The sequence below is a fragment of the Belonocnema kinseyi genome, chromosome 8 (assembly GCF_010883055.1).
Source record: "Belonocnema kinseyi isolate 2016_QV_RU_SX_M_011 chromosome 8, B_treatae_v1, whole genome shotgun sequence".
Classification (NCBI taxonomy): domain Eukaryota; kingdom Metazoa; phylum Arthropoda; class Insecta; order Hymenoptera; family Cynipidae; genus Belonocnema; species Belonocnema kinseyi.
The window spans coordinates 81044381-81057985 of NC_046664.1; the positions used below are offsets into that span (position 1 = coordinate 81044381).

At 24.5% G+C, this 13605-nt stretch overlaps 1 protein-coding gene across 5 annotated transcripts in view; it reads left to right on the forward strand.

Moving 5' to 3' along the window:
• The window catches only part of LOC117179096 (lysine-specific demethylase 8-like), a 41196-nt gene that overhangs the window by 15332 nt on the left and 12259 nt on the right, over positions 1-13605 (forward strand). For 4 of the 5 annotated variants that reach the window (XM_033370748.1, XM_033370747.1, XM_033370749.1 and 1 more), the window contains 3 exons: positions 3228-3375; positions 8228-8375; positions 10873-11047. In XM_033370748.1, coding sequence (XP_033226639.1) covers positions 3233-3375; positions 8228-8375; positions 10873-11047 — 466 coding nt within the window. In that variant the 5' untranslated portion in view covers positions 3228-3232. The remainder of the gene's footprint in view (positions 1-3227; positions 3376-8227; positions 8376-10872; positions 11048-13605) is intronic. The other variant, XM_033370751.1, reaches the window with a different exon arrangement.

The following is a 13605-nucleotide window of genomic DNA, read 5'->3' on the forward strand; positions in this document are numbered from 1 at the left end:
CAAAATGACGAATTTTTCAACAAAAAGGGTTGATTTTTGATAAAATAGTAGAATTTTCTAATAAAAATAAATAATTTACAATAAAAAAGATGAGTTTTATTTGAAAGTGGATTAATTTTTAATCCAAAAGAATTAATTTTTTATCCAAAATGACGAAATTTTCAAAAAAATAAGTTGAATATTCAACAAAAAGGGTAGATTTTTGATAAAATAGTTAAATTTTTAACAAAACAGGAGAATTTTTAACAAACAGAGAATTATTCTGTACCCCAAATAGAATAGTAGACTTTTCAATGAAAAAGAAATAACTTTTTACGAAAAAAAATACTTTTTAACCAAAAAGATGCATTTCTAATAAAAAAAAAATAATTTTCGATCCAAAATGACGAATTTTTCAACAAAAAGGGTTGATTTTTGATAAAATAGTAAAATTTTCTAATAAAAATAATTAATTGACAATAAAAAAGATGAATTTTCTACTAAAATAATCATTTTTCTTCCAAAAGAATGATTTTTCTATTAAAATTATGATTTTTAACAAAAAAATTTGATTTTCGATCAAATACTTAAATTTTCAACCAAATCAATTTCTATGAATTTTAAACAAAAAGTTAAAAACAGTAAAATTTATAACGAATTCTGAACTCAAAATATAATACTATAGTAGACTTTTTCAAATAAAAATAAATATTTTACAAAAAAGAAATTATTTTTCTACCAAAAGATGAATTTTTGATCCAAAAGAAGGAATTTTCTATCCAAAATGACAAATTGTTAAGAAAGAGGTTTAATTTCCAACCTAAAAACACGAGTTTTCAACCAAATAAACTAGTTTTCAAATAAAGAAAATAAATTATCAAGCAAAATTAGAATACTTATATTTTCAGTTCAAAAAATTTATTTTTAACTAAACAAAAATAAATTTTCAACAGAATATTTAAATTTACAACCAAAGAAATTAACTTTTTTTATAAAATGATGAGTCTTTAATGAAAAAATGTATTTTTAATAAACAAATTTTAACTAAACAGTTTAATTTTCGACAAAAAAAAATTATTTTCCACCCAAAAAGACAACTTTTCAAGAAAAGAGATGAATTTTTAACAAAAGAGTTAAATTTTTAATAAAAAAGAGAATTTTCAGTTAATAAGGAAAAATTCTGATAAAATTTGAATTTTAAAGCCAAAAAGATCAGTTCCCAAAATATAAATAACCAAAATATAAATTTTCTACCAAAATAATCGAATTTTCAGCTCAAAAAGGCGAGTTTTCCACAAAATAAAAGAAATTTCAAATTAAAAAAGATAAATGATCAACAAACAAAAATATATAATGTTTAACTTTGTAGATGAAAATATTATTTTTAAAGAAACAAAAACGCATTCTCAACAGAATAGTTCGATTTACAACCAAAGAAACGATTTCTTTTTACCAAATTGATGATTCTTAAAACACAAAAATGGATTTTTAATAAATAAAATTTTTTTTTAACCAAACAGTTGAATTTTCAACCGAAAAAATTAATTTTCTACCCAAAAAGACAACTATTCAAAAAATTTAATTAAATTAATTAATTTTTTTACTGAAATGATGAATTTTCAGCCACAACAATGTATGTTTAACAAATAAAGATGAATCTAACAGTTGAATTTTCAACCGAAAAGATTAAATTTCTAGCCAATAAGACAAATTTTGAATAAAATACATGAAGTCAATAAATTTTTATTCCAAAAGTATTTTTTTCCATAAAAAAGACAATTTTTATTAAAAGAGATAAATTTTCACCTAAAATAATACTTAAAATTTCAACCTAAAAGAAAATTTTTTCATACAAAATAGAACAGGTAAATTTTCAGCTAGGAAATAAAATTAAAAAAAAAAAACAGTTAAAATCTCATTTAAAGAAATTAAGTACTGACTATTGAGATTATTTTTCTATGAAAAAAGAAAAACTTTATATGAAAATAATTGAATTCTCACCTAAAATAGATAAATTTTTAACCTAAAATTGGAAAGTTATACAGTTTTAGTAAAAAAAAATTATTTTAAATCAAGTAAAATTTTCAATTTAAGTAATTTATTTTTAATTTAGAAAAATTAAAAAATTTTCACAAATATATCCGAATTCAAGGAATTTTCAACTGTTTTGCAGAAAATTTTTCTTTTGAACTTCAAAAGTAAACATATTAAATAACCTTTTTTTTCTATTTCGTTTGAAAGTGGACTTTTCTGGTAGAAAATTATTTTTCTTGATAGAAATTTAATCTTTTTTCGTAAAAAATGCGACTGTTTGGCTGAAAATTAATTTCTTTTTTCATGATTCTGATGTAAAATTAACTTTTTTTTTAAGTTTGTTTAAAAATATTTAAAGCAGAAAAATACTTCTTGGTTGAAAATTGAACTATTTTGTTGAAAATTTATCTATTAATTTAAAAATTCATCTCTTTTTGTACAAATTAAATGTTTTTTTGTTGAAAATTTATATTATTTTGTAGAAAATTAATATTTTTGTTTAAAATTCATCTTTTTGAGTAGAAAATTCAACTGTTCGGGTAACTTTTTCCTTCTTTTTGACCTCAAAAGACTTTTTCTTGTTTAAAAAATCTTTTTTATTGGAAATTAAAAAGTTTGGCGAAAAATTTTTACTGAAAAATATTTCTTGGTTGCTAAATTAACTCTATTGTTGAAAATTTGTCTTTTTGGGTTGAAAATACAACTATTTTGTTAGAAAATTCGCATTTAAGCTTCAAAATTCAATTCAATTTTTTATGGTTTTGAAAGTTTTTAATTAAAAATTAAATTCTTTGTTGTTGAAAATTACACAACTTGGCACTTTTTTACTGCAAATTGGTATATACAGTTGCAAAAATAAACTATTTTCTAGAAAATTCTACATTTTGGAATTGACATTCAACAATTTGGTCGATTTTTTTTTCTTGTCTGAAAAATATTTTTTGATTGAAAATTGAACAATTTGGTTGAAAATTCTTCTTTTTTGGTTGAAAATTCATCTCTTTATGAAGACATTTTTCAGAAAATTCGTCTTTGGGCTTAGAAATGCAATAACTGGGTTGCCTTTTTTTTCTTTCTTTACTGAAAAATCTTTTTTGTTGAAAATTGTACTATTTTGTTGAAAATTCCATTTTTTGGTTCAAGAATTCATCTTTTTCAACAGAAATTTCACTTTTTTTTGTGAAAAATGTTTTTTTTCTTGGTCCCTATTTTAGGAATCATGCTTAAGAAAGCTCCTTTAACTACGGAATCAATTTCCTGGGAATCTTTAATCCAGGAATCGAAGGAAAATGTGCCGGAGGCAATTAAAATTAATTTGGAGCCAATAATTGAAGTATTGAAGAACTTGGATCGAGAGAATAAGTAATTTTCTTTAAATTATTAATAGAAAAAAAGTGTTTCATTATTGAGGCGGTCCGAAAATGAATTTGAAATTTAAAAAAAATTTATCTGCCCCCTTTGCCAAATTTATATTAATATTGGTTGATGCCTAAAGAGCTTGAGAAAAATCGAAAAATTGAGAAAAAACTGCAACTTTTTTGAAATGGAAAAATTTGAAATTATTATTTTAAAGAATTTTATAAGATTTTAAAAAAATTCGAGGAATTTGCAATTGATTCCAAAAATTTTAAATTAGGGATTTAAAATAATTTTACGATTTTCGATATTTAGAAATTATTATTATTATTTACTCTAAAAATTGTAATGCAAATTTTTCTAATTCATTTTAAATGAATTAATTTAATTTAAATTAATTTTTTTTCCTGAGAAAGCGTTTCAATGTAGTATTTAAAAATGTCGAGGGATTTCAAAAAAATTTAAAGGATTTGAAATATTTTGTTTTGATTACAAGAAATTTTTAAGGCCTTGCCAAATTTTCAAGGGATTTCAAATATTTAAAACGATTTGCAATATTTTAGGCAATTAAAAAATATTTTCAACAATTGAATCAAATTTAAAAGTTTATAATATAAATATTTCAAAGCGTTTGAAATATTTTAGGATTCTTTAAGAAATTCAGAGTTCCCGCTGGACCGGGAAACCTGGAAAACCGGGAAATGACAGTGAATTTATTTTTTAACCGGGAATTTTACAAAATTTTTAGAATAAAAATTTTATCCAACTTTGATTTTAACTGTTTTTAAATAATTTCCCAAATTGTGATTTTTATCAATTATTATATCATTTAGTTTAAAATGCCTAATTCGAAAATCTTTCACTTTAAAAATTTTTCATTTTAGATTTTTAAGCCCAAGTTCGATTTTAACAGTTTTTAAAATAATTAAACTGCACTTTTGAGGATTTAAACAATTAAAAATTAAAAGAATTTGAAGTTGAAAATTTTGGATAAAAAACAGTTTTATTTTATCAACTGTAAATATAAATAAATAAATTATTTTGAAAATGGATCTGAACAATAATTGATTTGACCAAACAATTCTAGATCCGTTAAAAATTTGAGAATTTCAAGATTGTAACTGTTTCAATCCGAAAGTCTTGATAAGAATTGAAATTAAGATATCATTTATTCCGATAATTTTATTTTTAAATAAAAATTTTCATGATTTATCAATAATATATTTTTAATTCAGAGTTTCAGGTATTCCTTTATATTATTTTTTATATTTAATTTAATAAATAAATATATTAATATATTATTTCCATTAATTTTTTTAGCTATTTAAAAATTTAATTGTGCGTTTCACTCTTTTCAACTTAAAAATAATTTCATAATAATATAGTCATAATTAAAGGTTTTTATTAAATTTAAAATATTGCAAGTCTAAATTGTTTAATTTTTATCCCATTTAATTTGAAATTTCTTAATGTAGAAAAAGAATAAGTATTTAATATTTAGCATTATTTCACTGTTTATTTAAGACGAGTAAATTGAAACCAAATATTTAAAAGAAAACTATTTGAAACTGAATTGTTTAACTTATAAGTGAAATTCTTAAATTTTGACGCATAAATAACAATTGAACACTTATTATTTGTAGGAAAAATTTGAGTAATTTTAAAAGAAATGTAGAAGTTTTTAAAAGATTGAAAATTGATTAAAAACTGTAAATTATTTCAAGTAATTGAAACAAAGTTTGTTAATATTTTTTTTTAGAACTTCCAAATATATTTTTAAATTAATCGAAAGTTTCCTACAATTTTAGAAAATCCATCAAATTAAATAAAATCCTTACAATCTTCCATGTTCTTCTTTGATCATTTTTTTAATTTCTTAAAATCTTAAAGTTTCTGTTACAATAATTTTTCAAAGTGAAAAATTATTTTCAATTTTCCTAAGAATCTTAAGAAACTTTTTATTTTTTGTAGTCTTTCACAATTCTTAAAAAAATTCTAAATTTTTTGTTTGAAATCTGCAAAAAGCTCAATTTTATTTTAACTTCGGCTGTAAATATTTGAAATTATTTCAAGTTCTAAATTTAATTTGAATCTTTTTAAAACTTCTAAATATCTCTTAAAATTACTCTAATATTTTTACAAATAATAATTCTTCTTTATTTATTTATAAATTCATATTTATTTTTTAATTTGCAGGATTTTCTAAAAGTTATAGAAAAAATTTAATTCATATTTAAAAGTTCCGAAAAAAATTCCACAAATATTTTAAATTTAGAAAAATTTAAAACCACTTCTAGATTTTTCAAGTTTTGGAATAAAATTTTAAATCTTTTGAAGGATGCCTAGACTATTTAAAATAAAAATAATTTAACTTATAATTTAAGAACTGTTAAGTTAAATTTTTTTTCAATTTTTAATATGCCTAGCTCAAAATTATTTAAAATAATATAAATTTGAAAATTTATACTTAATTTTGGAACTTAATCTGAATCTTTGAACTCTATAATTGATAAAAGTTCTAAATTTTGCAGTTTATATATGGAAAAATGTTTAGAATATAGTTTAATTTTTTAGATTTCATTGGCCGTGAAAAATGTTTGCGAACCGGGAAATGACCGGGAATTTTTTTCTTCGATTAAAACGGCCACCCTGAAATTCCAATAAATTTTCGTGAGCTTTAAAAAGTTTCAAGAGATTTCAAAGTTTTTAAAATATATATATTTTTTTTGAATTACAAGAAATTTTTAAGAGCTCGACAAAACTTCAAGGGATTGAAATATTTTAGGATGTTTTAAGAGATACGAAGGAATTTTCAAGAACTTTATAAAGTTTCATGTGATTTTAAAGGATTTAAAATATTTTTTTTAAATTTTATGTCATTTTCAAAAGCTTAACAAAATTTCAAAGGGTTTTAAAGAGTTTGAATATATTTTAGGGTAATTTAAATTATTCTAAGGAAATTTCCAGAATTTCGGAGAATTTTCAGGGATTTCCAATATTTCAAAGTATTTTCAATATCTTATGGAATTTTAAAAGATTTCATGGAATTTTTCATTAATTTCAATAATTTCAAGGGATTTTAAAGATTTTCAAATATTTGCTTTTAATTTCAGGAAATGTACAAAAGCTTAATAAAATTTCAAAAGATTTTAAAGGATTTGAAAATATTTCAGGGTTTTTTTAAAGAAATTCTAAGGAATTTTCGAGAACTTTAAAAAGGTTCAAGCTATTTTAAAAGTTTTGAAATATTTTTTTTTCTAATTCCAAGGAATTTTCAAAAGCTTGATAAAATTTCAAGAGATTTTAAAGAATTTGAAAATATTTTAGGGTTTTTAAGAAATTTTCAAGAGACCTGAAAAATGTCAAGAGATTTCAATGGATTTGAATTTTTTTTAATTCCAAAAAATCCTCAGAGCTTTACAGAATTTCAAAGGAATTCAAAGAATTTGCATATATTTTAGAGTAATTGAAATAATTCCAAGGAAATTTCCAGCGTTTTGAAAAATTTTCAGGTATTTCCAATATTCCAAAGGATTTTCAATATCTTATGAAATTTTGAAAGATTTCATGAATTTTTTAATTAATTTCAATAATTTCAAGGGATTTTAAAGGTTTTCAAATATTTTCTTTTTCTTTTTAATTTCAGGAAATTTACAAAAGCTTCGTAAAATTTCAAGAAATTTTAAAGGATTTGAAAATATTTCAGGTTTTTTTTTTTGAAGAAATTCTAAGGAATTTTCGAAAACTTAAAGTTTCAAGCTATTTTACAACTTTTAAAATATATTTTTTTATAATTTCAAGTAATTTTCAAGAGTTTCACAAAATTTCAAGGGATTTTCAAGGGCTTGAAATATTTTCTTTTTTTTAATTCCAGGAAATTTTCAAAAGCTTGATAAAATTTCGAGATTTTAAAGGATTTGAAAATATTTCAGGGTTTTTTTGAAGAAATTCTAAGGAATTTTCGAGAACTTAAAAAAGTTTCAAGCTATTTTAAAAATTTTGAAATATTTTTGTTTCCAATTCCAATGAATTTTCAAGAGTCTGAGAAAAATTTCAAGGGCTTGTAATATTTTATAAAATTTTAAGAAATTGCAAGAAATTCGCATGTATTTTCGAGTGCTTAAAAAAACTTGAAAGAATTTAAAATCTTTGGAATATTTTAGAATGTTTTAAAAACTTTGAAGGCATTTCTAAGAGCTTCAAAAAGTTTCTCAAATTGTTCAAAATATTTTTTTGTTGTAATTTCAAAAAATTTTCAAGAGTTTTACACAATTACAAAGGAATTTAAAGGGTTTGCATATATTTTAGGGTAATTGAAATTATTTCAAGAAATTGTCAAGAGTTTTGAAAAGTTTTCACAGATTTCCAATATTTCAGAGCATTTAAAATATTTTATGGAATTTTAAATCGATTTCACTAATCAATATGTTTTTAGAGGACCTATAATGTTTGAAAATTTTTGTGTAGAGATTTTAAAATCTTTTTTTGTAATTCATTCGAAATTCACCCTGAATTTTTATTTATTTATCCTGAATTCTTCGGAATTATCTCATTTTTTGGATTTACTTGAATTCTCCTAAATTCACACAATTCAATGAATTTTTTAATATTTTTTTATTATTTTTTTTTATTATAATTTTGGTCTTTAAATATTGATGTCCATGGAAAATACAAAATAAGTGAGAGAAAAGTCGGGGGATTTTAAAAATGAAATGTTGCGGCCGTCTTCAATTAACTTGATTGATTTAATTAATTAACTTGATTGATTTAATTAATTATTTTAATTGATTTAATTAATTAACTTCTTGCTCTAATAATTGTTAATTTTAATTTTTTTAAATGACTAATATTTTCTAAGAGGGAATATTTCTGCTGAATGGGTTGAAAACTCATTGCTGAGATTAGAAGCCTGTCTAGATCGAACTTGGGAAATGCTCAACTCAGGCTATTGGAAGGACGTTCCAATTCAATATCGATATTCATATACACTTTGCAGTATTCTCAAGGTAATTTTCATCTTAAAATTGAATCATAAATTAAGGGTTTCACAGTATAACCATGTAAGTGTAATTTTTTTTCTACAAAAAATCGCTTATTGGTTTAAAACTTCTCTAAAATTTAATTTTTAAATTGTTTAAACAATTTATATGGATATAATGTTGATTTTGGTTGAGAGTTCAATTATTTCGTAAAAAATGTATCTATTATATTGTTTTAAATTCGTTTTGTTGTTGTTAAAATTATACCTTTCTTCTAAAAATAGGACTTCCATTTTCAGTTGATAATTTGTATTTTTTTGTTGTTGAAAATTAACATTTTTAACTAAAAATTTGTTCCATTTCCGATGAAAATTGAACTACTTAGTTGGAATACTTGGTTAAAAATTAAGTTTTCTGTTAAAAGATTCTTGAGTTTTGTTCAAAATTGTGTAGTTGAAAATTAAACTGTGTTCTTAAAATTCGTTTTTATTGTTATTAAAAATTAATTAATTTAATTGAAAACGTAGATATTTCATTTTTTGTCAAAATTTTTCTTTCATAGTTTATCTGTTTTCTTGAAAATTAAACAATGTCGTTAAAAATATTCTTTTTGTTCAAAAGTCAATTTTTTTTTGAAAATTCTATTTTTACATTCTCATCAGAGAAGGTTGTGCGTTTAACTATTTTCTTAAAAATTCGTATTTTTTTTGGCTGAGCTTTAACTGATTTTAGTTTTAAATTAAAACAGTTTTTTTTTAAATATTGATTTTTTCGTTGAGAATTCACCTCATTTATTTCAAAATTAATTTACTTTGTAAAAAATTCAGCAATTTTGTTTAAATCTTTTTTTTTTTTTTTGAAAATTCTTTATTTTAGTTGAAAATTCATGCCTTTGGTAGAAAGTTGTACTTTTTCGTTAAAAAAGTTTTGTATTTTGGTTAAAAATGGTTCTTTTATAGTTGAAAATTCAAATATTAGGTTAAAAATTAATCTTTTTTAGTTGAAAATTCAAATATTCGATTGAAAATTCGTCTTTTTTGCAGTAAAAAGTAATTTTTCAGTTTAAAAATTTATCTCTTTGGTTGAAAATTCATTTTTAACTTTGGGGAAATAAAAATAATTTTTTCTATTGAAAATTCAATTATTTGGTTAAAACTTAATCTACTTCGTAGTAAATTCAAAAATTTTCTTAAAAAGTAATTTTCTCTCAAACATTTTTTATTTTTGTTAATTGCGTCCCTTGGGTCGAAAATTGTACTTTTCTGTTGATAAATCGTTGTTTTTTTATTAAAAATTTATTTTGTGACTGGAGATTTAACTGTTCTATTTCTGAGAGAAAATTGTTCTTTTTTAGTTGAAAATTCAAATATTAAGTTAAAAATTAATCTTTTTTAGTTGAAAATTCAAATATTTGGTTGCAAATTCGTCTTTTTTGCAATAAAAATTAATTTTTTAGTTTAAAAATTCATCTCTTTAGTTGAAAATTAATTTTTTTTATTTTTGGAGAAAAAATCATTTTTTCTATTGAAAATTCAATTATTTGGTTAAAACTTAATCTACTTCGTAGAAAACTCAATAATTTGTTGAGGAATTTTTATGTTGAGAATTAAATTTCTTTTTTTTTGTTTTGAAAATTAGTCTTTTTAGGTAAAAAATTTAATTACTTCGGTTAAAAATTTTTGTATTTTGTTGATATTATTCTAATTTTTAATAGAGAAAAATTTTCTTGAAGATGAGTCTTTTTTGGTTAAAAATTAATCTATTTTGTAGAAAATTCAACAATTTTCTTAAAAAGTAATTTTTTTGTCAAATATTTTGTATTTTCGATAAAAATTGGTCCCTTTGGTCGAAAATTTTTACTTTTTTGTTGATAAATCGTTGTTTTTGGGTTCAAAATTTATTTTTCAACTAAAAATGTAACTATTTTAGTTGAATTTGTTTCTTAAAAAAGAATTTTTTACTGTAAATCTGTTCTATTTCTTGTAGAATATTGATATCGTTTAGCCGAAGATTCAAATATTTTGTTGTAAATTTATTTTTATTTATTTTTTGTAAAACAATTTTTTTTAATGAAAATTTAATTAATCCATTTTTGGTTGAAAATGTAACTTTTTTAGTTAATAATTCAACTACTGGACTGAAAATTTATCTTTTTCAATTGAACATTTAACTACTTCATTAAAATGTCATGCATTTGGAGAAAATTCGTCTTTTTCGATAGAAAATTAATTTTCTCGTTTTAAAATTAAACTATTTGGATAAAATTTCATCTATTTTGTTGAAAATTCAAGAATTTTTTTGAATAAAAGTAATCGTTTTTTGGTTTAGTTTTCCATTGATTTTATGGTAGAATAATTTTTTTGTTAAGTTTCGGTAAATTCTAATGAAAAATGCAATTTTGTTTTTTAATAAGTATTGTATCAAATTACCTATTCACTGTTGATGCTTGCATGGATCTGCTGCGACATCCTTCAAATTATAAACTGGCAATCATTAATAATTAAATAACATAATTGTTTCGCAGTCAGTATTTTTAGAAATTCAAAATGAAACTAATATTGAACACTCATCAACTACATCAAAGATGTTGGTAGAAACTATAAAACAAATCGACAAGGGAATTTTATTGGGAGCTCCTCTTCAAAGTTCTCCAGATTTACTTACAACAATCGCCTCGCGATTGAATAGTCATTTTTTAAGTAGGTATTTCAGACATATAGGATTTTTTTGCCTGAATTCTTCTTTTCACATAATGTGTGCCCTACGAGTTCACATAACCTCCGTCCCTTCTAACTCCTTTATCTACTCCTTATCGAATCCATCGTCCCCTAGAATCTTACCACATTCTCTTGCCACCTTCCTTTATCTTTCACTACTCACCTACATCTTTCCCATATATACAATGTTGGCATTATCGTCACTCCTCTATAATTTTTAACCTACTCTTCTTTGACTTTCTTGACTGCTCCTTCTTTCCACAACTCTAGCCACCCCTCTCCTCTCCATACTCTATTTCACATTATCCATGCCAATTCCTTTAGTTATGTTCCACTCCTCATGTAATTCATCCTCCCTTAGAATCTTTACCACATTCTCTTGCCACCTTCCTTTATCTTTCACTCCTCACCTACATCCTTCCCATACATACAATGCTGGAATTATTGTCACTTCCCTATAATCTTTAACCTTTATAATATTTGCCTTTCTTTACTACTCCTTCTTTCCATAACCCTGGCCAACCCTCTATCCATATTCTATTTTACATTATCTATGATCATTCCTTTAGTTCTGTCCCACTCCTCATCCAATCCATCCTCTCCTAGAATCTTTAGCACATTCTATTTCTACCTTCCTTTATCTTTTATTCCTCTCCCATGTTCTTTCCATTCTTCTCCACTACTTTACCCTTGTCTCCATTTTCCTAATTCCTTTCTCACTTGCTCCTTCTCTTTAGATTGCACATCCCATCCACTTTTATCGCCTCCTTCGCTAACTTTTTTTTTGCTTATTTACTCTAATACTTTTTTTATTTCTCTTATCATTATTTCCATCTCCTTCTTCCATTGACTCCAGTTTCTTTACCTTCTCTCTTACCTCGTCTACTATTAAATAATCAATTACCGTTTCCCTTTCTCCTCCTGAGCGTGTATATTTCTCTTCCTCATCCTACTGTATATTTCTGTTTAACACAAACTATCTCATCTCCTCCAAGCTCTTTAATAATTCCTTTCCCTTCATTTAGTTTCTTGTCTTTGGAATTTATTCATTGCTATCCTCACTATTCCCTTCCTCTATCTCCTATTCTCGCATTAAAATATCCTTAAAATATAACCCCTCTCTTCCACTTCTCTCCTCCTTTCATTACCTCTTCTGCTATTAATTATTCTTTGTGTTTTTATCTATTTTTTATCCCTCTATTATACATTCGTTCCTTACTCCTACCAACTTTCCTTCCGTTGCTTTCCGTTTTTATTCTTCCTCTTTGCATTTTGAACCTACTATTTATAACCTCTTGGTAAATTTCCCCTTACTCTTTTCCATCCCTTTTTATGTAGCCATGTATTCATCACTGCTGGTAAATCTCATTGAGCCAAATTTCTCATAAGCTCCCTAACCTTTCTTTTCCAACCTGTTATATTCCAGTAACATATCCTGCATTCTTTAATTATTTTCTTATTTCGTTTATGGTCTCTTTGTGTTTACTACTATTTATTTTCCTATATTCCGTTCCTTTCTCTTGTAGTTTCCCGACACCTCATTTTTTCTAACTCTCTCCTTTATTCGGTTCAATCTTACCGTACACCTTCTATATACATTCTCGCATATTTAACCTACGTTCTTCTCCTTCTTTTTTCTTTCTACCCATGTCAAATTATCCTCTATTCTCTACGAGCTTCCATATAATGCCCTCTTCTTTATGATCAATTCCCTCCTATGTTCTCATTTCTTTTCTTTTTCCAGTCCCATTTTCTCTTCTCTCCTTATTTTCTATCCTACTCTTTATTCTTCCTCTATCTCTACCTTAGTATCTTCTTTTTTGAACACCTTCCACTCCTTCATTCAGTTTCTTCTCCTATAATCTTAGGGCCTCTATCACTATATTCACCCTTCCTCTCTCCCACACCTCTACCTCTCCCTCTCTCATGACACCTCATTTTTTACTCACTCTTCCCTTTTTTCTTTCCAATCCCACCGTACACCTTCTATCTATATTCTCACGTACTTAACCCGAGTTCTTTTTCCCCTATTCTTTCCTCTTCCTCTATTTTCCTTTCCTTATACTACATATTCCTTTGAACACATGTAAAATCATCCTCCATTCTCTCCGAGCTTCCATATAATCCCTGAGCATCTATCCTTTATAGCACTTCTTCCACTCCTTCCCTCAGTTCGTCCTTTAATTTTAGACCCTTTATCGCTATCTTTTTCTATTTTCCCGCCTCTCTCTCTCTCTGTACTTTCTAGTCTAATCTTCATTTTTCACAGCCTTTTTTTATCCTCTTACCCGATTTTCCGTCCTCCTAACCCTCTGTTTGAACTTTCTACCTTTTCCGTTTTACATTCTAACTTTTCTTCATTTTTAAGGTTTCGCAGACCCGGGCTGAAACTCGTATGGTTTTTGTCGGGTGACCGTCCGTACGTCGTACTTTTTATTAAGGTGTGAAAGTTAGGGAAGGAGAACTGTAAGAGGGAAGGGAGGGAAATTGAGGTGACTCGGGAGAGGAGGGGGTGAGAGGAAGTGATGGTAGTGAAAGGA